This window comes from Arctopsyche grandis, chromosome 13 (genome assembly GCF_051622035.1).
Source record: "Arctopsyche grandis isolate Sample6627 chromosome 13, ASM5162203v2, whole genome shotgun sequence".
In the NCBI taxonomy this organism is placed as follows: domain Eukaryota; kingdom Metazoa; phylum Arthropoda; class Insecta; order Trichoptera; family Hydropsychidae; genus Arctopsyche; species Arctopsyche grandis.
In genome coordinates this window covers 28,940,039-28,966,161 of record NC_135367.1, presented here as the reverse complement: position 1 = coordinate 28,966,161, position 26,123 = coordinate 28,940,039, and the positions used below count along the sequence as shown (strand labels likewise).

Below are 26,123 nucleotides of genomic sequence, written 5' to 3'. Positions count from 1 at the left end.
TTTTCATTTTCCATCTCTGAAAATTTTTATTTAGACTTTTCTGTATTCAAAATACTGTAAAACAACGAAATTTAAAGCGCATCATTTCACATAGTGGTTTATTAGCCAATAATTTGCTCGTTACGAAATTTTTCGTAGCCAGCGATGCTACAGCCGACAGAATCTTTTGCCGAACAAAATTGATTTTATCACATTGACAACATTGTCTTTGAGTTAAATCATTTGGTCCATTATTCAATGATATTCTCTATGAAAATATTTAAAATATGTATACTATTATATTTTTTGAACGAAGTCTCAATCAGTTGACAGATAAGCAATGCTAGAAAAAGTTTACGGATAGAAAATTTGTTGGAAAATTCGGTCGATTTAATGTTGCAAGACAAATCGTTATGCTAATGGTTACATAAGGGTCGGAATTACGAACTTATTATTTAGCATCGTCTCATTGATATATTATATATCCATATTCACTTATGAAATGCTTTGTATGTACATATATCATTCCCGAAATTGATAAATGTATGTAGTAATTGATATCTGCTAGTTTCAATGTTTTTAATTTGCGTTATTTAAAAGGTCCTGATTATATATTAACTAGTAATAATCAAATGTGATGTTAATTGTAAATTTAATTATGAATTGAAATAAGCAGATTGATAAATAATATCGTTATAATTCGCAGTGGAGGTGTTATCGTGGCAGTTCAGTCTAATTTATATGTATGAACAGTTAAGTATCTCAATAAAAGTTATGGTTCGTAAAGGGATTCTGTTACCGCTCAGCGGTTCGCAAACGGTTGTTTTCCAGTTTGACTCACAGTTCGACAAGTGTTTATTAAACGGATTATAAATGGGTGTTTAGGGCTTCGTCTCTTTTAAATAATTGTTTGCATATATATTTTATAATGCTTTTGGAATGTGTTTCATTTATACCCTGTGATTTCATTCATACTTTCATTGGGATTCATGTCCTAACCTAACTCATTCTATTGATAAATGTTAATATAATTATTTTACGCCAAACCAAAGAAACATACATATATACATACAAAGTCTCTTTTGAAATTATATATTAGATTGGATGGATATGCTGTCTTGACGATTGTACAGATGATTGCCCTGATTTATTTTCCAACTCTATCAGTACTTTTAGGGTTAAGGTGAAGAAAAATATTATGGCGTATAACCCCATTCAGGAAAAAGGTGTTAATAAATGAAAAGAATGTGAAAGAAATGTATTATCATGTCTCGGTTTTATTTTAATTTAATTATATACAGACAAAAACTCAACATATTCTATCAACTATTTCTTGTATATTATATTTATATTTTATCAAACTATAGTCTTACAAATTCCTCCAATATGCTACTGTGGTCAAATATACATACAAATATCACACAATAATTAGGAAAACATGTACACATAATATAAAACACAGTTATTAATGTTTACGTGAAGAGAATGAAAAAATGTATATATCTTATGATTGAGAAAACATACACATTATATTATAATTACGTAAAAATAAGATTAGAGTAAGTAAAAAGTATAAAAATATAAATCCGTTATAAATAATATATATTGTACATTTTTATATACTATTTTAATTTTGTTCAGTGTAAACAAAGAATGGGATTTATAGATTTTATTTTTGATTTTTACACTTTTGTTATTTTTTTTTTCCTCTCTGAATGATGTATTATTTCCTTTTGTTACTTTTTTTTTATTATTTTATTTTACCATGTTTTCTGCTTTTGCTTTTTTCCTTTATTTACAGTTTACTTGTTTTTATATATTTTTCAATTGTAGGCCATTGTGGCGCATTAGGTTCTTCCTGTAATGCCACAATGGTCCAAAACTATTAAATAAATAAATATTTAAATATGAAAAATTTACAATATATATAAAATTAAATTCGTCCCAAGGGGGGCACCCATGGCACCCCCCTTTGATCCGCCACTGACTACGCCATTAATTTATTATCGCTATAAAGATAATACCTACATAAGTATGAAGATCGAAATAAAATAAAAAATATTGTTTTAAAGAAAGCTATTTCTTTCGATTTACATATTCTAACTATACCTTATTATAAAAATTCTGAGGAAATATGTACATGAAGTATATAAATATAAATTTTCAGCTCGATACGGTCAGTAGTTTGGAAAAATTGTATAGTAACATCACACACACATTATTTTAAACCACGAAAATGTAACCATTGATCGATATCGAATACAAAATCAATTTTTCTGTCTTAGTTATTCTAAAATGAGCGCGCTTAATTTAGAAACAAATTTACAAAACGTTAATCAAAAGGTGAAGCTGCATCATGACAGCGTTAAACGAATTGATTAGGCATAATTCCCGCACATTTACATACGAGGTCTTTCTCGAAGCGCCTTCGTCGTAGTTTGCGCTTACGTACATCGAAGAATCCCCACTCGGTAGGAGTACATAGGAGTACATAGGAAGATGAGCGTATACATAATAGATATAGTGTGTAGGTTCGGCGCGCGGGTGTGTGCGTGTGTCCGGTTTCCGTCGAGATGGCACGCCACGTTAGGTCGTGCGCCTGTGTGCGTTTCGTGTCGGGTCGGGTCTCTGTGTGCGCTTCGAGTCTCGTGTGTGGCTGGGGCTGAAGCTGTGTGCGCCCATCTGCGCCACCCCCTCCGATAATTATTCACCCACCGCCGCCTTTTCGCGCGACTCCCCCTCCCTACCCCCCGCTACCCCCGCACACCCCCTCACGCCCCCCCTCTGCGCTGACCCCCTTCGCCGCCTCACCTCCCCTCTCGCTCCGCCAGGGCTGCACTGCCGTCGCGATTAATTAATTTCTTGGAGCGACGATACGCCACTGCGCTTAATTGGCGATGCGGACACACACCGGCTCCAATGTGTGTGCACACGCTATGTACATACACATGTATGGTCGGATGAGACTCGGCGGTGACTTTTGCTCTTATTTACTACATACCCATTTATGTAGGTGGGTGGGCATTTCGTTTAATCTGTATCTCTCATTTTTACTCAAACTGTGTAGTGCGGGATGAGCAGTGGACAAAATTATATAGATATGATTACGAGTCAACAATTCAATCATAATAAATTCAAATCCTTGTCCATATTGATATCATTCATTCAGTGCCAGTTTTAGGGGGGGACTGGGTTGGGCAGTGCCCGAGGGCGCCAAATAAGTTAGGGCGCCGCTCGAAAGGCTTTAAAATTAAAATTAGAGCACCAAAGGTCTTATATTTGTACTCGGCAAATTCTATTCAAACAGTCTACTGGAAAAAGCCGATCTTCAAATTAAGATCACCGCGAATTCAAAATCTGATATTATTAGCAGGGAACTTATTGATTTAAAAGCCTTTCTTTCAAATAAAGTTCAAGGTAAAATTAATCCACTCATTGTATTAAATTGTATAAAACAGCGCAATTTACAAGAATTATATCCAAACATTTGGGTTTCTATGCTTTTGCTGACACTGCCTGAAACGTAGCAAGGTCACAAGACCGGGAAAAATGAGCATGGTAGTTCAGTTTTTTATAATTTAATTATAAGGGTGTTTAGAAAAAATTGCCCAAGGGCGCCATTGGATGTAAGGCTGGCACTGCGTTCATTCGGTTAAGCGAAGTTCAGGAACCGTAATCGTCGCTATTTCCGTTGGCAGGGGTTAAAAAGATCAGTACGATAACGTTGTTTCATTGATGAAATAGCTCCTCGATTCACATTAAATGTGATAAAAATATTTTTAATAAGGCCAGTCCTTCATTTCCACATGCTTTCATGTTATTTAAAAAATGTTTTTTAATTAATAAAATATTGAATCCATGCACGGATAATCGACAGTATATTTTGTTAATAAAATAAACCAGGCAGTACATACAATAGGAATAATATCACTAGCGGATTCACGGTGGTGGCACGAGGTCAATCGCCACCACCCTAGAGGACTACATAATATTATACATATTCATAATAATTAAAATTCGCATTCGGCGTTTAAAAACGCAATTCAAACGCGCCTTGTTTGTCCAAAAAGTAACATTATTGAATCGGGGGTGTGAGCAGACCACTCTGCCCTTCAGGTATAAAATATTTACATGTGAATAATCACTGCAGCTGATCCACAATCCTTCAACTACACTGGGAATTTCCGCTTTTACTGTATAATGTCGATTTATTTATTTATTTTGTTAGGAAAATTTACAGGTTTATTAATTACAAAATTGATAACAAAAAATAATTATTATAAGATAAACCGTTTTAAAAATTTTCGCATATTCATAGGTGAGAGAAAAAGAAATATTTAAACATTAAAATTAAAAAAATAGCAAGAAAATAGTACCAGTGATAGTGATAAGATAATAGTATTAATAATAATAAAAATAATAACCTACATTATAATTGTAACAACAATAAACTAATATTAATAAATATATTCAAATTAAGCAAATAAGTAACAAATTAAGTAAGATAATTAGAAAAAACACAAAAATAATAATATAATGAAAATAATAAAAACAATAAAATAATAATATAATAAAATTCACAATCACAATTATTTCCGAGTAATTAAAGTTGAAAATATTTTATGTATTTGTATTTTTATAATTTAGTTGAAATTATATAATAAGCTTCTATGATAATAAATTAATAATATATTAAAGCTCACTTTAAAGGTCAAGGAATTGACCCTTAAATCCCTCAACATGAGGCCACCACCCCCCCAACGAATACAGTCTAAGAGACTCTTTCGTCGGAGAACGAGACGGTTCTTCAGCAATATCGCACAAGAAAATCCGCACATCACTGCTCTATATAAAAAAATACCACACTGTACATAACCAAGTACAAAATAAACAACAGCGCATGAACACATAAAGCGTACATGCTTTAAGAATTAATACCAGATATGTGCCGTGCTAATGCACGCACACCTCAAGTAAACATACATTTACATATGTACATATATGTGTACATAAGCACAGTGCCGGCCTTACACCCAATGATGCCCTCGGGCAATTTTTTTTAAACAACCTTTAGAAAAAACTTTCGCCTTTGGCGCTATAATCTAAAATTTTGTATTGCTTTTGGCGCTCTAATTTTTAATTTTAAAGCGCCTTTGGCGCATCATGCGGCGCTCTAACTTATTTGGCGCCCTCGGGCGCCGCCCAACCCAGCCCCCCCCCAAAAAAACCGGCACTACACAAGCACACACACACACATTGACAGATTATATAAAAAAACTCAAATGCTCGTGCAATTAAGTGGAGTAGTAGCAATTAATAATATAATTAATAATATAAGCCAGCAGCATAGCTCGGTCGTTAAGCTTCTGCTTAGCGTCAAGAAGGTGCCGGGTTCAATCCCTGAATGAAAATGAATTTTTCAGAGTATGCTGTTGGTCAGACCTGGATTTGTGACTCCAGGTTGATCGTTTCCTATCAGAGTTTGCCAATTTTCTCTGATTTCATTGTTGAAACGGTTCCCGGAAAAAAAATTGGCTAAAAATCTTTCCTACCTACTATGTCACCACTATTTGAAGTTTGATTGATGTACAATAAAATTTATGTACAATTCATAGATGTCTCGTTAATTTGCGAGTTTTTCAGTGTCTCGCAATTCAACGACTTGTAATAAAAATGCTGCATTTGTATTCGTAATTGGCCAGGAAGGCGCATTGAGATTTACCTGTAAGGCCTTTGTAGTATATATGTAAATAAACAAATAACTGAATATACGTCATATTTTGGAAAAAAATATTGTGAAATGGTTAGAAATGGTCCCCACCTAACAAAATTCCTATATCCGCCACTGAATAATATTCACTTTTTAAAGACTTTTTATATGTATATTTTGATAGAAATCACAGCCCTTTAGGTAGTTTTCGAAAAATCAATTGTTTAGTTTAGGAGACATGGTATAGGCACCCTGTGTGTGCCGTGTGGGTATATACGAGTACGTACCTATAGCAGAGGGTAAGATGCCGCGGACGAGATGGGTGGTGGGTGGGTGTGACGTCACCCCAGTGAAAACCGCCGGACGCGATCAAAGAACGCGACCAAGGGTTGGTCCCAAGAGGGCCACGTGGAGGGCCGAACCAGGGAGGGGCGATCGATCCCTGCCTGAGGCGGTGTGCTGCCATCGTTGACCCGCCGTTGACAAATAGCCCAAATCCAGCACACCTCCGAAGCTGCAAGCCTTCGCCTAATTGCGGATCCTGCCGCACCTGGGAATACGCCCACATCGATCCACCCTAACGGACAGCCAGGGGAGGAACAAAAAAAAAAGAACGAGCGAAAGGGTTCAAATCGAGGGTGGGTATAGCTATAGACCAAATACGAAGAATGGGGGGAGGTATGCAGAAGAGGACCGATTCTAAATGGAAAAGAATGGTCTGAACTGAAGTGAAAGACAAAAGGACATGTACTTATGTATATAGTAAGACGTTAAAAGATGACGGTTTTAACATCTTAACGCGACCATGTCTCGACACTAGATACAAGATCTTACAAATCTTTCGACTTCTTTTCCGATAATAATCTTTTATCAAACGAAGAATTATTTTATCAATAGAGCTGTTAACTAGTTTGTCGCTCGCATTTTATACTGTGAACTATTGTTGTACCATATGACCGGTCTCCGTGACGAGACAGAATGTTAAATGACAGAAAACGCAAATATCGGAAGGCAAAGATCGAAAATCGAAAGATCTTAAGTCGAAAGATCAAAAAAAAAAAAATGGTGCATGGTAAACGGTACATACTCACGCACATACTCACTTAATTTGCGCGAGCAGGATACAACAGGAACAAGAGGAACAGGCTTTTCCTCCCGTACTAACGTGCGTGCGCAGAATACGGGAGGAAAAGCATGTTCCTCTTGTTCCTGTTGTATCCTGCTCGCGCAAATTAAGTGAGTATGTACCGTTTACCATGCACCATTTTTTTTTGATCTTTCGACAAGATCTTTCGATTTTCGATCTTTGCCTTCCGATATTTGCGTTTTCTGTCATTTAACATTCTGTCTCGTCACGTAGACCCCCCGATGACATATCATTGCATGGGTGATGGCATATTTATATATATGTAGGTATATAAAATTGAATGTCTGTCTGTCTCGTATAGGCTCCTAAAGCACTCAACTGATTACGATGGAACTTTCAAGATTTGTTGTATGCATGTCCGAGAAGCTTACTGTGAAAAAAAAACGGGAAAAAACCTCTTGATAATAATATTCGTAATTACGATTTTAACGACGCGAAAGTTTGAAGCGCCATTGTGTAGTCAAGGAAATGTGTTCGTCGGTTACCACGTTACCAGTTGGGTTATGACGACACGGCGTTTAAGAGACGTTAGTTGAGCTCCAACCATCACTTAAAACGGGAACGGGAACGGAAATTGCATGCCTTATTCTGGCATTGCAACGCATGCCGGGTTCAGCGACTAAAAATAATGTGTTTTTTCAAATATCTTTAAAATATATCTAATTTAATATGTATATGATGAATGATAAAATAAATAAATATAATATAATAAGAATAGTAATATATGTACATATAATAGTAATATTAAATAAATAATAATATTTATTAATTATTTACTCAATTGAAAGTCAATTTATGGTGGTTGGTGAAGTAGTTCCTTCTCTTAGTAGCTCCTTCCACCGAATATACAGAGATAAGCGGAAATGAAAACAGTTTGACGATACAAACACACGACGACGTAGGGAGGCCGCTCTCATTCTGAGAATGGCCTCAAACTGAGGCACGTGCCCTCTACAAATAGCTTGGTAGCCCGAAGAGAGCCTGGTAGCAGTTGTTGTATTGTACCTCTATCCTATTAATTGTCTCCTGCTTGTATTTCCTCTATAATTCACCAGTATGGAGGCTAGTACAAAAGGAAACAAATAATTGTCTCTTAATCTTTATACTGGAGTGGTGAAACCGTAAATAAATTCATTAATAAGTTCGATTCCCACTAGAGTCCCATTGCTGGCCAGACCTTGGTTTGTGACTCCAGATCGATCGTTTCTTATAAGAGTTTGCAAATTTTTCTGACTTTCGTTGAAACGGTTCCTGTAAAATTGGCATCTCCTTTTCTATCTCTCTTGCTAATCTCAAATTATTCAGCGTCTTGAGGCTCGCCAATTTGATTATAAAATTCTGCAAAAACTTCTCCATAAATGTCACTGTGGATGTCTGTATAAAATGCTTATATGTACATATATTGTATTGATTGATTGACTGCATTTACATAATATGTTTAAGTGCACTCGTCGCTTTGGAGCGATCTGTAAAGGCGAGTTTTCATGTTCTATGAAATAAAATAAAAATAAAAATCAGTGGTGCAAACTACAGGTTAAAGAATTCCAATATTTTGTTATAGGAATTACTTTTTAACTATCTGGGAAAATTTTCAGGAGTTTATATTATTATGTATGCATACAGAAAGCTTATAAGTCAAGATTAAATAAAATTTTGAAGAGGCGAAGAATTCGAAATGACCAAAATATTTAAACATGATCAAATTATACAACGATATGTAGATAGTTCCATAAATTCACATGATAAAATATTCTAAAAGAGTGAGATAAATAGGTACTTGCTAATAATAAAGTTTAGGTATGTAGGTATTTTTGATTTTGGATCATACTAATTATGTACTAAAACGAGCTATTTTTATATACTAGATTTTTTAAGCGTAATACTCATATAGATGGCTAAAAAAAACTCGGGTCTTATTTTTAACCCTCTTAACCCGTTATATCTACTTAATGGAGAAGGTGAACGATTTTGCAAGACCGTTTGGAAAGCGCTGGTTTATGATGACCTTTTTGGAGGACTTAATCTGCCGATAAGGGAGAGATTATCAGTTTACATCGGACCCCAAGGGTGCCCCTGCGATATTTTTGGCTAACCTTTATTAATTGTGGACGGCAACCGCATTTAGGGTTCTTTGGGGATGGACTCAAGTCGAGCGAAAGTTGAGAGAAAATTGTCTTTCACACATTTTATTATCGATACCCAACCTCCCCGAGTGGTTAATATGTGATATGTTCCCGGGCAAATGCTCGGTTTGATTAAAGGATTAAGAAATTTCAAGGTAAAGAACACTTAAATAGTTCAAATTGAGTGTTTTATCATCTACCCGTTCAGTATAATCCAAATTAATTGATCCTTGAGTGGCGTAGGAGATTAAAAAATCCAAAGAAAAATTATAAAGATACGATATATAAAAGGACAGAGAGGTACCATTTTCAAAATGTAATGTGAACCTAATAGAATTTCATTAAGTTGAAATAAAATTTCAGTCTGATTAAAATTAGCGATGTCCGAACTGGTAAATGGATTATTTCGCACATTGCGATCACGCACACGACAATCTTTGCCAAAAAATCACGAATACGGAATATCTGACACTGTAGATCTCGTTAGTATGATAGTTGGATGGAATGTTCAGGTGTCAGATGTTCCATGATGGAGATTTTAGTGACGTGTGCGAGATAGCTTTGTGCGGAATAATCACCGAACCATTCGAATCATCTCCAAAATAGTAGACACACAGATACTGAGTAAAATGCTAAACCACTGAACCGATTACGATGGAACTTTCAGGATTTGTTGTATGCATGTCCGGGAAGATTACTGTGAAAAAAAATCGCCCAAAAACGGGAACGGAAACGGGAAAAACTAGAATGAGTGTCATTGCAACGCAATAATGTGTTCAAATGTGTTTGCTGCCTGCGTTGGGAACGGGAACGGGAACGGGAATTGCATGGGTTATTGTGGCATTCCAACGCATGCCGGGTTCAGCTAGTACTTCAAATAAAACAAAACTTGTAACAAAGGAATGTATGGACCTCATATACAAGAGCCGTATACAAACTCATAAGTTGAGGACAAATAGAATCAAATTTTCTAGACGGTGAAATTTTATACGATTATGATATATGTATGTACATATATACGAAGAAGTTCATAAGTTATGAATCATAGCTCGGGAGTATTATGTACAGGTGGTTTCATAAGTACATGTACGTGCTTAGATATACCGAACGTGACTAAGAAATGATAAAATTTCATGGCTCAACCATTTAGTATTAATAGTTCACTCCAGATCTTTGACAATCTTTGAAGCTTAAAATAATTTAAAAAAATTTTCAGCCAGAAAGAATCCTATCTCCACACACGGTGCTGAAACGACGCAAAGGAAACTGCTTTGAATTTTCCACATTGCTGGTGTCTCTCCTCATTGGAGTAGGATACGACGCTTATGTCGTCGTAGGACGAGCCACAAGGGATCTCACTCTTGGCTTACAAATCAGAACAGTTTGTCCTTCTCAAGAAGAAATTCAAGTGAGCTATCTACATACATATTAATTATGCATCTAGGACATTTCATCGCCGGGACAACTCGTCGACAGATTTCATGCAACTATTTTTTAATTATACATCCTATACGGCAATAACAATTTTCGAACAGAATATATAATTTTTTTTTTTTTTGATAGAAGACAGCTAGAAAGTTTTCAATTATTATTTTTAAAAAAGAGTAATGTATGTATGTGTGATTCAAAAAATCATTGCTCCAAATATTTGAATAACGGTTTCAATATTTCAACCAGCGGCGTGGACTAGTGGTTAAGATATAGGTTTTTCATTCCAAATTGATCGTTTTTCATTTAAAATTGACTCTTATTCAATTAAAATTGACCCCTTTTCAATGTCAATTTGAAATGAAAAAGGTTTAATTTGAAATGAAAAAGGTTTAATTTTAAATAAAAAAGGATCAATTTGAAATGAAAAATGGTCAATTTGAAATGAAAATAGGTCAATTAACTTATTATTATGCTTTTGACCAGATTGGTCATGGGTTTGAGTCCCACTAGAGTCCCGCTGCTGGCTAGACCTTGGTTTGTGACTCCAGCTCGGTCGTTTCTTATCAGAGTTTGCCAATTTTTCTGATTTTCATTGAAACGGTTCCTATAAAATTAGCATCTCCTTTCCTATATCTCTTGACAATCTCAAGTTATTCAGTGTCTTGAGGTTTTGTGATTTGATTATAAAATTTCTCTATATGTGTCACTGTGGATATTTGTATGAATTCACATTGTATAAATTTCCTGTTTCCTGTAAATTGGCATCTCCCTTCTTATCTTTCTTGCTAATCTCAAGTTGTTCAGCGTCGTTAGGGTCGCCAATTTGATTATAAAAATGCTATAGATGTCACTGTAGGTGTTTGTATGAATTCGCATTGTATAAAAATGCTTGTATCTATTGTATTGTATCTGTATTAGTACATTAATCGCTGTGGAGCGATCTGTAAAGACGAATGTACATGTTCGATGACAATAAATCAATAAATGTACATTTCAAAAAGTACAGTCAACACAAAAATTAAAGATTATTAATGTGGATAATAAATATTTGCATGAAATCTGTCTGTGAGTAGTCAAAAAGTCACCGCGATGAAATGATCATGCTATGAAATGTCCGGACACGATTAATTATACCTTTTAATAAACTCCATATGAGAGTTTTTGATTGTTTCGTTTACTGTTTGGTAATATTTTTCTTATTACATTGTGACAGTTGATTAAAACAGAAGAGGAGCTGAGAGAAACAAAATATAAAGTGAAACCAGCGTGTGACTTCAGCAGCAAGCATCTTCTCCAAAGAGAAGAAATGCGTAAGAAACGGTTGACGGAAGAACAAAGTCGCGTACAAGCAGAAGCTATGAAGTTGATAGAGGTCGTGTCTGTTATAATGATTATTTATTAAATCATTAGATTATTGATTGATCTTTATTAGCAGGAATTGGAGAAACCACCCTCGGACAATCTTCACGGTTGGAGAGTGCATTCGTGGGTGTTGGTGCTCGCCAAATCTAGATTTTCCAATAGAAACGATGTTGATCTTAACGAAGTCGAAAAATATCCATTTTACATAGAACCATCGAGTGGTTTTAAATATGATATCGCACATTCGGAATACTTAAATGTGGAAAGTGTGTACAATCATGAAAATTATTACGTGAGTATCCATGCCATTTTTACTAATTAGTAACCTCTTCGTACTTTCACTTACGATCACTAGTCAAAAAAAATTTTGGCTCTTATCCGATCGTTTTCATACTTTGCCATTTTTCTCGGTTTGGTCATCAATGTAATTGGAAATGACGTCCGCAATTATGATGGTGAAAAAAATCGTAATAGACAAGTTTGGAAATACTCCCTCGTATTTCTTCCTGACGTCTATCGTCTGAATTGATCGTTCAGACTGTTCGTCCAGTTTGTTCGTTTTAGCGTATTCTTACTTTATAACCCTTTTCGCCACCATCTCGCTATGTCAGATTTTAATTGTTCAAACGCCTATAACTTTTTCTTTTTCCACTCTATATTTTATTTCCCCAGAACATAGTTGAGCTTAGTCCCTTAGGGTTTTCGTTACTTGATGAATATTTTAATATATGTGAGTTTGTATAAGAAATTTATAAAATTTCGATGAAGTTTGTTGAAAATCTATTCATAATTAAAATTAAAATTATAGAACTCGTTCGCGGAAGCTTCAGCTTTTCTTTGAAAAGGGCCTCATAGAGATTTTTATGTATAGGAACATATGTACATACATATATAATATGTAATGCAATGTAAGTATGCTTGCTTGCCACTTATTTATACGGCCCACAGACAATGTGCTTCATCTCCCAACTGGTACAACTTATCGTGACGATTTATTGCTCGTAGAAATTCTTTACCAAATGTCATAGCTTTATTACAAAAAAAAAACTTTTGCAACAGTTCTTTGGTTGATTATAACAAACTTTGGTTGATCATAACATTGTTCTTTGGTTGATCATAACTTTGTTCATAACTTTATTCATAACTTTGTTCATAACTTTTTCCATAACTTTGTTCATAACTTTGATCATAACTTTGTTCTTTGGTTGATCTTAGTTCTTTGGTTGATCATAACTTTGGTTGATCTTTTACCAAACGCAGTTTAGGTTGTTTCGATATGATCTCGAATTGCATTTCACTACTTAATGTTTGTATGAAAATATTGAAATATTGATCAACTAAAGCTCAGTGATTTTTATATCCATATGGTTTTGCAATCTCTAGGAAGCTAGTAAAGGTTATCGTACTGTATGAATATATCAAATCGTATCTTTAATGTCTGGAAAGATAAAATAATCGATGGAAACACCCTTCTAGCCATACGCAATAGTTTGTAAATATAGTGTTTATATCTCAAAAAGGCGCTTTTAAAATTCGTTTTTAATATAAAATAAATTATAGGTAAATTTGGCAAATTTGAAAAGTCCTACAAATTTTGTTTTAACCAATCCTGATTATTGGGAGCGTCTACTTTGCGAAGAGCCGATAGAACTATCAGAAGAAGCAGCAGAAAATTATGTAGCAGAAAAACATCTCGACATGCCCTCGAGTTGGGTAGAAAAGTTAGATATATCAATATCAGGTGGGTAACTGTGAAAATCTATTTAGTTTATAAAATACGTACATACAAATGTTTTTTTGTTGAAGTAGATTTTGAACAAAGATATCCAAGCGGAAAAAAAACTATTCAGTACAAAAAGGCCATTTTAGAAAAACATGCACCGTATTCGAGAAGTGATGGTTTGATCAAAAAATTAGTCGAATATGAAGATTACGATTATACCATTCCGCTAAATTGGTGCTCAACTAATTTGTATAATGTTTCTATTATATTATATACATACATGATGAAATTGTTTAATTTTTTTTTATGACAGGTATGAATGGTATGAACACCGTTCTGATTATTTAATGAAGAGATTATTCGATCAAACTACAAATTTCGTAACTGAAGTATTCAAAAGGGGAAGAGAAGATTATCTGAAATGTTTGATTTGATTATTTATCTTTAGCTGATCGTTTATGATACAATATGATATAATATATTATTTTGTAATTAATTACAGTACATCAGTATGAAATAAATGACAACACGGATACTTTAAAAACGAATAGAATTATAGAATTCTTCCAAGAGTCTCATCCTGATAATTTGCTAAAAGTTGTAACATCTCCTTCTTCAATTACCGAATATTATAATGATAGATCGGACAGGTTATATTAATAATGATATAGTTTCGTATTATAATGAAAATATTAACGATTCATAATTAAACTAAATTTTAAGGTTATGTTTGCGAGAAATAAAATATGACGTAAATTCTGGTGGTGGATTGCAAGTAAGTAACAGTTTTATTAAGTAAATACTTATATAATTATTCCAAATGTTTTTTAATTTATTTTTAGTCTGTGCTTGAAACATTCGAACGAAACACTAATATTTCTGCATTGGAAGACGTGTGTGAGAAGCATTTCATTATAAATGAGAGTAAAGTTAAATTGGTTTATCATTATGGAGATAATTCGTTTTTAAAATCCACCAAGACCTTTAATATACCATATGTGACTGATATGGGAGAGTTTTTAAAGTATAATCCTGATTCAATTCAAATTTATGAGGTTACAAATTATTAAATGTGTAAATGTTCAATGTTGTTAGCTTAATAGTAAACGAATAAAACATTATCAGGTAAACTCGGATGCGAAGACTCTTAACGAATTAGAGTTGTACGAATTGCTTTGCAAATGTAGAGATGATATGCTAAAGACTGAAACACACGTGGTGAAATTCGAAAACAAATTGAAATCATATTTAGCTAATCGTCTCGAAGAATTGGATAGTCCTTCACTTTCGGTCCCTTTGTTCAACACGGAAAGGAATGAAAAAGCTAAAGATAGCTTAAATAAAAAGGTTACAATAATTAATATAATGCATTTTTATAATAGTCAGTAAAATATTATTAATTTTAATATTAATAAAATAAAAGGAAACACAAGAGAAACAAATGTTTGAGAGAGAAATGAGTGAATCTGGAATGTGGCCTGGAACACCTTATTTAGTACAAGATGGTATTGATACTTTGAATGAGTCTGCAAAGTTATCATGTATTGAAGATTTTAAAAAGATGCAGATTGCAAGGCAAAATAGATTACAAGAAACGTATCAAATGGTAAATTTACAGGAAGAAGCTTATTTTTGTTATTATTTCAAATTTTTATTATATAAAATTTTTAATTTTAGTATGTCTCACAATTAAAAGAAGAGAAAATATGGTATTTGAGTAATAAGTATTTTCTTACACCAGAAATGGAAACGAAGTATTTTGAAAACAGGTATTTCAAACTGTGCGGTGTGTACATACATATTTATGTTTTAGGTGAAATTGATGACTGATTAAATTTAATGTTTCAGCAATGAGCTTTTGTTCAAAATTGAAGCAATTGAAAGTCAATTGGGAAGACAACAAAATCTTTCTGCGAGTCGTTATGAAAATTTGATGGCATTGTTGGAAAATAAAGATTAAACATCGTTCATATATGTATATGTACATACTATAAATTAATAGAAACAGTAAATAAAGAAAAATTGGTCGTCCAAAATGGTTTTAATATACATTTGTCAAATGTCATTACTAGAGGTAGGACCGGAAGCGTGCCGTTTATTGTTCAATTGTTGTAAATGCTTTGTAAAAAAGGTTCGCCAAACCTTTAACAATGCATTTACAACATTTGAACAATAAACGGCCCCCCCAGGGTCCGGGCTTTAGTCATTACAAGGATAGGCGGTCGGTTTCTTTTTGGACAAAAAAATGGGTTCAACATTGTTAATTTATATAGTCAACCTTTTTAATTTGCTCTCTAGCTTTATAGAAATCTACTGATTTTTGGATAATATATTATTCAGGCCTCTCCAACAATATATACGCTTTCAATCGTCTCTGTTTTGCGCAACTCTCATACATCTCGCCCCACACATTTCCCTAATTTCGTCTACCCATCTTTCCCGCGGTCTTCTTTTTACCCTTTTGCATTCTCTCGGGTACCATTCAAGCACTTCTTTTTTCCACCTTTCGTCCATTCTTCTAGTCACGTGGCCCGCTCATTTCCATATTAGTCTCTTTACTCTATCCACTATGTCCACTACCCTTGTCATACTTCTCACCCACGTGTTCTGCTTCCTGTCTTTCCTCGTTATGCGGAGCATACAGCACTCCATACTTCTTTGAGTGCATTGGACTGGGTTTGCTACAAATCACTCGACTGAAATTCTCGACTGCTTGAATTTAAGCATGTACGAAAGACGAGATATTCATTGGGTTGCGCAGATGACATTTCGATGTGCATTAATGATTGGCAATTATTAAAATTGAGATGGATCTTTCTGGCAAATTTAAAAAGGCAAAAGTATGAAATGAGCATGCAGTCACATGTAGCGAAATGAGCATGCAGCCGCATCATTTGCAAAGATTTGTAGCGGAGCGCATTGGACTTTGTGTACCATCTTGGCGTTCAATGTCCAAGTTTCACATCCATACGTCATCATTGGCAAAACGCATTGATCGAAGATCTTTTTCTTCAGGCAGAGTCGCATTTTTGATTTAAAAACAACATTCACTCGCCCAAATGCACTCCATCCCAATTTCACACGTCTCTTTATCTCTTCATCTTTTCTACCGGACATGTCAATTATTTGGCCTAAATATAAATATAAACATTAAGAAAGCAATCGAAGAGGTCTGCGCATAAATCTAAAGAAGACAAAATTTATGATAGTAGATAGAATGCAAACAGACACCGGTGATCTAACGTTGTATGGAGAGGTGATAGAAAGAGTAAAAAGATTCAAATATCTGGGTACCTGGCTGAATGAAGAGATGGACCCAGATGCAGATCTAAGAATCCGCATCGAGATGGCTAGAACAACATTCATAAAAATGAAGGCGGCGCTTACAAACAAGCATCTCTATCTTCATACGCGGTTGAGATTCGCAAAGAGCTACGTCTGGACAGTATTACTACACGGATGTGAGACGTGGACTCTATAGACCAAGATGATCAGCCGCATCGAAGCTTTTGAGATGTGGGTCTATAGGCGTATGCTGAAGATTCCGTGGACCAAAAAGATATCAAACGAAGCTGTCCTCGGCATGATGGGGAGAGGCAGGGAACTTGTTTCTGTCATCAAGCGGAGAAAGATGGAGTACCTCGGACACATGATACGGGGTCCAAAATACGAATTTCACCGTTTGATAACCATGGGGGAAAATAGAAGGAAAAAAATGGATTGGCAGGAAAAAGTTATCTTGGCTTCGAAACATGCGCATGTGGACCGATATACCGAAGAGGTGTTCCGAGCCGCTGAAGACCGATGCGGATATCTTCAAATAATCGACGAGGTGGTCGCCAACGTCCGATAGTAGGGATATAGCACGACTTGTACCATACGAAACTAAGTCGATGATATTTCCCTCATTGAACTTAATCTGTACAAATGACACCATCGCGTCCTGTTCTCGTACACGAAAGTCAGCAGTGGCCGAAATACTTCGTCCAACTTACTCATAAAGGCGATTCGACTCGCTCCAGATATGCAATCACTAGTACATGGGGAAACCCAAGAAGCTACGCAACTAAGCATCAAACATAGAACACAAAGGAAGACCTCGACCCCGTTGGAATTATGGGGGATGACCGAATGAGACGACTGGCATGTTAATGCACGTGTTTTATTTATGGCAGCTGAAGGCAGAGTGAGTAGCCGCTCTCCGAACCCAGCCGAGTTGGTTCCCACTCGCAGGAAAGTGACCAAACTCGACCATGTCGTATAGCGAGCCGCCACATCACTCCCCCCCCCAGCATCAGCGATACAAAAATTACAAAAGAAACAAATTTTACAAAAGGAAAACAATTATTGTTACACAAAGAAAGAGAAAAAAAATGTTGAGTGAGGAGAAAAAAAATTGTTGACGTGGGACATCCGCTGTGTAGGTGTACCGCCCTGAATGGTCGGTACATTCGAGGGCGGTGACGTCGCGAGCAGGACGGTGGCTCGTCCGATAGTCGCGCCGATGCGATGCTGCGCCGGCGCCGCTCTTCCGAGGCTGATATCGGTTGGTGGGGCGGCGGGGGCGGCAGGGGCATCGATGTGGTTGATGATACTCCGAGCTGGACCGTGAGTCGTTGTGGCTCGTGGAGGTGTTGTAGCGCTGCCGCCCGTCTCGGCGTGACGACGCTCGTGGGGACGGACGGGGCCTTGATGATGATGATGGTGCTGAGGTGGTGTATGTCTTGGTGGTGCTGGATGACCGTTCTATGTGTACTGGATCGCGCATGACTCCACATCCAGCTGTCAAGATCGTCGTCTCATTCGCTCCCCCATTTTTTAAGCACCTGTCATCGACGTTGTGGCTGGACTCCAGTCGGTAGGTAGGTAGGTAGCCGTGTCTGCTCGTTTATTGTCACCCGCGGGCCGCGACGTGCTGTGTCGATGGCGATGGCAGCGCGGCGGGTAGCTTTCCCGCCTGGCTCGGCGAGGCAGGGATGAGCAGCGGCATGCTGAATTAATCGAGGCTGCGTGGCTCGATGTCGGGGGTCACCAGTTATGGGGGATGACCGAATGAGACAACTGGCATGTTATTGCACGTGTTTTATTTATGACAGCTGAAGGCAGAGTGAGTAGCCGCTCTCCGAACCCAGCCGAGTTGATTCCCACTCGCAGGAAGGTGACCAAACTCGACCATGTCGTATAGCGAGCCGCCACAGAATCTTCCAGAACGCGATCTCACCAGCCCAGCTACACGTTACTCAAGCAACAACTTTATAAACCAGCGCATCGTCCTCAGATGCCAGTGAGCTTCAGGAACTCGACCTGGCTCGTTCCAGCGAATCCCCTACCTACTTCGCTGTACATACAAATACACCTGTATTAATCGAGTAATAAAGATCCTCTTCAAAATACAACTGAATTTTCATAGGCCGGGGAACGGTCCAAACCTTTAACCCGCCCTATAGTATTAACAAGAAGAAGAAATATAAATAATTATTTATTACTTCTACTGGTTTATCATCTAATGAAATGCTTAATATGAGGTAATGTATATATTTAAGGTGATTAATATATTTTTGTTAAATATGAATAAAGAAGAGTGTCATTGAGGGCATACTTTGTACTTAAGAAGGTAGCAGGGTTTATTTTGTAATTTTAAACGACTGTACACAGTATTTCTCCAAACAATTGTTACCCTTTAGTGGTTGACACGTTTGTTGTGGCAGCCCTGCATGACAGCAGTCATTTGTCAAAGTCAAGCTGTTTTAGTTTGTGCCGGCCGGTGAAATCATCTATACTCTGGAAAATCTCTATTATTCTGTAAATACAATACTCTAACACTTTTTTACACTTTGTTCTTATCCAAGTTTTGTCTGCTACATATATTCAATTATTGCACAGGTATGACTCATCGTCAAAAAATAATGACAGGTCAAATATATATTGTAAACTTGATTTGACAGTTCATAAATTAATCATGTTAGCATTTTGTAGTAATGCTCAGATTTTTCGCTACTTTTGAAAAAAAATTGATTTTTAAATGTTTTTTATTGTGACTAAATTATGTTGACAATACATCTTATATCTATTTTAATAGTTACTGATCTACTGATCATTTTCTATTTTACAATTTTAATTTAATTTTGTTAGTAATCATAGTATTATATTATTCTAATGTTAATGTAAGCATAATAGGAAATAGAGCTCAAAAACCTATTTACAATTCTTACAAATGCTCATAATACATCTAATACCTAATATTAATTAAAGACTCTCTAAAGTCGACGATCTAAAGCAGGTTGTGTTTAGGTAATCTGAATTTTGAATATAAAATATATACATATATAAAATATATACATTCCGACTATCAGTTGATAGTTGTATAAAATTAAAGATAATTTCAAAACCTGATGTTTAATTATATAATTTATTGTATAATAATTGTGTTTCAGAACTATGATTGAAAAATTGTTGAAAGGTGATTGTATGAAGGAGCGGCATAGAAACCTCAATCAACTCATAGCGAAGGTCACCGCTGAAGAGTTCACACCCGACTATATCGCTTCTCTATCGACGAAATCTCAATTGGATCAGATATTTTTGGCAGCACTGGCAGATCGTTTCAAAAATTCATCTATAGTATGCAACCTCCTCAAATCGGAAGATGAAATTGTTGTCAGTAAGATTCTTAGATGTAAGTGGTTCTTCGAAGGAACCATCAACAAGGACATAGTAAATCCTGATTACTTCTTCACTGAACTTATTCCATATGTAACGTATGCTACAAGATGTAAAATAATCACAAATTTGGGAATTCATTTGAAAGATACGGAATTGGCCGAGAGGTTTTATGTCAGGATTTCTGAAGAATACAGCAATACGATAGCAGTTAAGCTGTTGTCCGTTTGTTCTGAAGAGTTCATTAAAACTCAACTATGCGTGAATAATTTAGATATCCCAGAGAATCAATTGAAGCAACTTTACCGCAAATACCCAAAATTGATTGTAGAATATGTAAAAACAATTTTCCGGGCTGATTCCCAGAGTTTTCTTCCCGTCGATTATGGTTCAGTTTTTGAACTCATCGCTAGAGATTACATTGCCGAAATTGTCGAAATCTTCAAATCCAGGGGATATTTTCCGACAAGCTTCAACTTTGGATATAGATTGACATTGATTTTATTGGAATGCGATAAGAAATTGGTAATCGAAAATGCAGAGAAAATTAGCCGATCGTTGAATATCGAAGCGTTACTTAAAGTCCTGAAAGGCGAAGAGCGCGATCAATTCATAATAAATGTTTTCCCTTCCAAGAGAGATACATTACAGTACAAATATGGATTAGAGTATATTTTCAAGCATTTCAAACCAGAGTATGCGTGCAGTTATTTGATTAAATTATACAAGAAAGCATACAAAAATGAAAGCATTCTTGATACTGAAGATTTCCCGGAGAAATTTGTCATACATTTACCGGTAGACTTAAAAGAAGAATGGGCGAAGAAGATGATATCTCGCAAAAAAGAACAAGAGGAGAGATATTTGAAGTATATGAATACAGATTTTGCTATTAAACGTTTCATAGAACTTAATAACAGTACTCCGAACATCGACAAGAGGATTACACTATTAACCTCGATGATTGATTGCTGCAAAGCACACAACGATACTGTTGCTCTGCTTAATGTTTTGAAGTATGTCGCTAAACGGCACAGGAATGATCAAGAAAACTTACGATACCGGTTCGTCGATCATCTTCAGACGACATTCCCTTTACATACACTATCGACAGAGCATTGGGAAGTCATTGACGAAATGATGAAAGTCATAATGTTCAACGATGAAATCAAAAAGTATCACCGTCAATATTTCCTCGCAACCATTTTGGAACAATCGATTCATTACAGAATAATCAACAATATCGAATTTGAATCTGTGATCGATGTGATGATGGAATATAATTTAAATAAATTGAACTTACTCACCGACAATCCCGAGTTGGAAACTAGAATACTGAATGTATTCATGGAAAAGTATAAGTTCTTAATATTGAATCAACCAATGACTGATGATGTTGTGTTAAAAATTGAACTAGTCCTCGAATCTTATCTAAAGAAGAATGATAAAAGTAACACCGTCAGATCTATAAACGATCATCCTTGGCTTTTGGAGGTAGTTAAATTATGGTCGGAAACGTCGAAGAATAAACGTTTCCATTACATTTTGAGAATTTTATCCAGTCACGCCGAAACGAAAGCAATGTTTATAGAAGATATATTCAAATACGCTTTCGACCAGCACATTTTCAGAAATGCTTTAACTCACAACTCCAAAGTGATTTTTGACAATATTGATACAGTGATGGAATACACCCCTATTACACATGGGATTCAAAATTATATCAGGGAATATCGTCGAATTCGAGCATACATGAACGATACTTTAGGACGCACTATCAAAGAACGTTTGGAGAGGGATATTGCCAATTATGAGACGGAACGGTCAGATAAATTCGCAGGCTTGATTATAAACCTGTCGCTGCTACTTGATAATTACGACGAATATTTAAAGGATTATGTACCATCAATGGCGAAGATAGTACTGTCAGACGAGGGTCAGGTTGAATATAAGAGAACGCAAGAGCTGATAGAGACATTTAAATATGTTAATCCACCCATATCTTTTGAAACTGTTTTAATATTTGTCAAGGAAGACTATTTCAAATTTGGGCTACCTTCCCTGTTGTCGTTGTGCTATAGAAAGTCTGGAATTGAAACGTGTGCTTTTGTGAAAGAATTAGCTAGGAAGCCCGTTTCAGTCAAGAAGCATTCAATTCGATTATCGCATTTTTTGCTCCCAAAGCGTGAAGTTTTGTCTATATTTGAAGAAATGTGGAAAATTGAAAAGAACAGCTCAATTAGGGATGTATTATGTCAACGTACATTCAAGATTTTCACAAAAGAGACGAATCTAGAGATGTGTTCTGTCGCATTTGACATGCTGAAAATCTTTTACGAAAGCTTTCAAGAATGCGATAAAAATCTCTTCCATTACTTGCATGCAGTTGATTCCGTAAAACCTCAGTTTTTGTCGGATTACTGCCAAGTCTCTTGGAATACTTTGAAGTCACTGGAGAAGCGAATACTTGACGTTGATTTCATGCAAAGTAATTTAGTATATGGCATATCTAGAAACATAGAACATATGAGCGAAGAATTGTGCGAGATTCTCACCAAGGAATATTTGAATTTGATGGACCAGACTGATAAATCTGTCGTCGGTGCTCTTTCGACTTTTTGCGTATTCTATTTGCTACAGGCAAAATCGCTGGAGGCTCAAAGTAAGCATGTGGCGGAATTTTGCACCATCACCGCATCGTACATAAAGCAACACTGGAATACCGTCCACGAAACTCAGTTTAAATACAGAACGAGTATTAGGAATTTCTTGAAGGCTTTCTGTACGGTGGCAGTGAGATGTAAATTTACGGTGAATCCGTTGGCTCTTTTGAAAAGTTTGCATGAGATGATTAAATCGGTGCTGCCGTTTGAAGTCATTCCTGATATAATGTTGCATTATTTGCTCGTTATGTCTTTCGTGGAGTCTTTGGAGAAGCCGTTCGAAGATAAGCTTGTCGTAAACTGTCCGGAGACCATTGAATTCCTGCAGAAGTTTGCAGGTGGGGTGGTGAGACTGTTTGAATTTTTCATTAGTACATATGGCAGCGAGGTGTTGGGGCTCTTTTCGACTATACTGGCCGAAGTTCTTGACCATCACGGAAGGAATATTAAGCTTAATCTTTATTTCATCAAGCAAATGATGCTGACCGAGAATAAAACTAGATCATTTATGATTTTGGTTTTGGGTCTGATGCCAACTCAAATCGATCGTAACGATGCAGAAACTGCAGCTATTTATGATATTCTGTTAAAGGAAATTTCGTCCCATGATGATATGACGGTGAAGATGGTGTACGGTCAGAACTATGAAACAGCATTGTCTTTTTTCATAAATTGAATGATTTTACAGTATTATAATTAATTATAATGGCATTTATTTTTTATAATGTATTTTAGGTATTTTCTGCTTTTTATCGAAGTTGAATTCACATTTTTGCTTAAGCTTACAAAATATATATTTTTTATGTACATTGTTAAGTTTCACGGATGGTGCCTTAAATTGGATTACGGTGGATATTATAATTCGATTATATTAAAAATATAGGTATTAGAAGAGTTAAAAAAACAAGTGCTAGATTTTGCTGTAGCATTCTGTATTAACCTTATTAAATTTGCCTTGCTTTAGCGTCTACAATTTTTTTGAATTTGGAGCAATAAAAAAAATAATGGTTTCAAACAAGAAATTTTATATATACCTATTTATAGTTAAATCATTTGAAAAGAAATTTATAATTAATGCACAATTTCATTTGTGTGATCACATATTTTTAATAAACATATGTTACTAGAAAAATCGTTGTTTATTTTATAATATTCTCCTTATCCTTCAATCGTCTCTCAATTGAGCTTGATGACTTGTTACTACATACAAGGATTTGAAATTTTGCAGATTGCACTCGTGTGATTTTTTCCATCAGGTGTCGCATGAAGAGTTATTTTTAATGGACCAGACTAATAGATTGGTCATAGGTCCTCTTTAGATTTTTTATGTATCCTATTTGCTACAGGCAAAGTCGCTGGAGGCTCAAAGTAAGCATGTGGCGGAATTTTGCACCATCACCACATCATAAAGCAACACTGGAATACCGACCACGAAACTCAGTTTAAATACCGAGCGAGTATTAAGAATTCCTTGAAAGCTTTTTGTAAGGAGGCAGTGCGATGCAAATTTACAGTGAATCCGTTGGTTCTTTTGAAAAGCTTGTATGAAATGATAAAATCTGTGCTTCCGTTTGAAGCAATTCCTGATATCATGTTGCATTATTTGCTCGTTATGTCTTACGTGGAGTCTTTGGAGAAGCCGTTCGAAGATAAACTTGTCGTAAACTGTCCCGAGACCATAGAATTCTTGCAGAAGTTTGCAGGTGGTGTGGTGCGACTGTTTGAATTTTTCATTAGTACGTATGGCAGTGAGGTGTTGGGGCTCTTTTCGACCATACTGGCCGAAGTTCTCGACCACCACGGAAGAAATATTGAACTCAATCTTTATTTCATCAAGCAAATGATGCTGACCGAGAATAAAACTAGACCATTTATGATTTTAGTTTTGAATTTAATGCCGACTTACGTTTATCGTGACGATGCTGAAACTGCGGCTATGTTTGATATTTTATTAAAGGAAATTTCATCCCATGATGATATAACAGTGAAGATGATGTACCGTCAAAACTATGATACAGTATTGTCCTTTGGCAGAAATTGAATTTTTTTACACCATTATAATGGCATTTCTTTATGTTTTTTTGCTTTTTATTGAAGTTGAATTCACATTTCTGCATATGTTTGTGATTTATGTACATTTTTACATATTACATTATACATTATTTATTTACTCAAATATTGATAAGTTTCACCGGATGGTGCCAAAATATGGTTTTACAAAATGTTAGAACAAATTTATATATTAACTTATAACCTAATCCAACTTAACTTGCCTTTGCGTCTACAATTTTTTTGAATTTGGAGCAATAATAAGTATATAGTTTCAAACAAGTTTATATGTAATATTTATAATTAAGGCAGAGTTTAATAATTTGAAACGAAATTTATATTTAATGTAAAATTCCACATGTGTGATTACATATTTTAATAAAGATATTACTAGAAAAATCTTTCAGATCCTTCAATTGTTTCTCAACTGAGCTGGAGCTCTTGAAAACCTGTTTCCAGTTACTACGAAGGATTTGAAATTTTGCAGATTGAACTCGTGTATTTTTTTTCTATTAGGTTCTGTGGAAAGAATTCTTTTTGACATTCAGTTACAAAGGTGTTTGGAGAAAAATTCATCGATAGTCTGATATGAAAGAATGTATTTACTGTAATTTTACTTGTTTCTGCTTTCTTGGACCAGTCATTTAAACCCAACGGGTAAAACAATAGAATACTTCTTTCGGTTTTACATATATTTTTTTATTTATATACATCTTTTTTTCACAATTGTCAATATAAAAATACAACAGTGACGGGATGCTGTCAGAAACTTGACGCCATCTTATCAAGTTGTGCGCAGGTTGCAAAAAATACCAAAATCAACAAAGTTTCGATACCTCTTCCATAGCTTAAGAAAATAATGTTTCCGATCAATTATGTTTATGACATTTGTATTAAACCATTTTGGAGAAGATCTTGTATTATCAGATGAAAGTTTTTTCAGAAAACATAATATACAATGTGAATCATAAAATGCATTAACATCAGTGGTCTGAAAAACTCGTCCCCAATCATGAGACAACGAATTCGATCTGTCAAAATTGACATTACCAAATGTCCATCCACGTTCGTGCAGTTGCCCAGAGGGCACAGTTTCACCAACACAAATTGAATCGGTATAATTTCATTTAGATTATTCTATCTGTAATATTTTGAAGATTTTTATATTTAAAAAGGTAGCACAAGGCCCTTATAATAATCCAGTACGCTATAAAATATTGTGTGCTGATCTAAAGATATTTTGAAACTAAGATAAATAAAATTCTCAGAACCATCC

The 26,123-nt window shown here is 35.4% G+C and overlaps 2 protein-coding genes across 4 annotated transcripts in view; both read left to right on the top strand.

The window, feature by feature from the left end:
- The window catches only part of lobo (coiled-coil domain-containing protein lost boys), a 108,570-nt gene extending 93,063 nt beyond the window's left edge, over nucleotides 1-15,507 (top strand). For 2 of the 3 annotated variants that reach the window (XM_077443618.1, XM_077443617.1), the window contains 13 exons: nucleotides 10,176-10,367; nucleotides 11,604-11,762; nucleotides 11,826-12,044; nucleotides 13,313-13,493; nucleotides 13,562-13,709; nucleotides 13,789-13,898; nucleotides 13,978-14,125; nucleotides 14,199-14,250; nucleotides 14,318-14,530; nucleotides 14,601-14,822; nucleotides 14,899-15,081; nucleotides 15,153-15,244; nucleotides 15,324-15,507. In XM_077443618.1, the coding sequence (XP_077299744.1) occupies nucleotides 10,176-10,367; nucleotides 11,604-11,762; nucleotides 11,826-12,044; nucleotides 13,313-13,493; nucleotides 13,562-13,709; nucleotides 13,789-13,898; nucleotides 13,978-14,125; nucleotides 14,199-14,250; nucleotides 14,318-14,530; nucleotides 14,601-14,822; nucleotides 14,899-15,081; nucleotides 15,153-15,244; nucleotides 15,324-15,435 (2,031 nt within the window). In that variant the 3' untranslated portion in view covers nucleotides 15,436-15,507. The remainder of the gene's footprint in view (nucleotides 1-10,175; nucleotides 10,368-11,603; nucleotides 11,763-11,825; nucleotides 12,045-13,312; nucleotides 13,494-13,561; nucleotides 13,710-13,788; nucleotides 13,899-13,977; nucleotides 14,126-14,198; nucleotides 14,251-14,317; nucleotides 14,531-14,600; nucleotides 14,823-14,898; nucleotides 15,082-15,152; nucleotides 15,245-15,323) is intronic. The other variant, XM_077443619.1, reaches the window with a different exon arrangement.
- A 3,663-nt stretch (nucleotides 15,508-19,170) lies between these two features.
- LOC143920681 (uncharacterized) lies at nucleotides 19,171-23,920 on the top strand. Its single transcript, XM_077443615.1, has 2 exons — nucleotides 19,171-19,277; nucleotides 19,910-23,920. Exon 2 carries the CDS (start codon nucleotides 19,914-19,916, stop codon nucleotides 23,472-23,474), a length of 3,561 nt encoding a protein of 1,186 aa, XP_077299741.1. The 5' UTR covers nucleotides 19,171-19,277; nucleotides 19,910-19,913; the 3' UTR covers nucleotides 23,475-23,920.
- The last annotated feature ends 2,203 nt before the right edge of the window (nucleotides 23,921-26,123 follow it).

What these genes read in the sequence shown, in the direction of transcription:
- LOC143920681 (XM_077443615.1), top strand. Translation starts at nt 19,914, where the DNA reads ATGATTGAAAAATTGTTGAAAGGTGATTGTATGAAGGAGCGGCATAGA.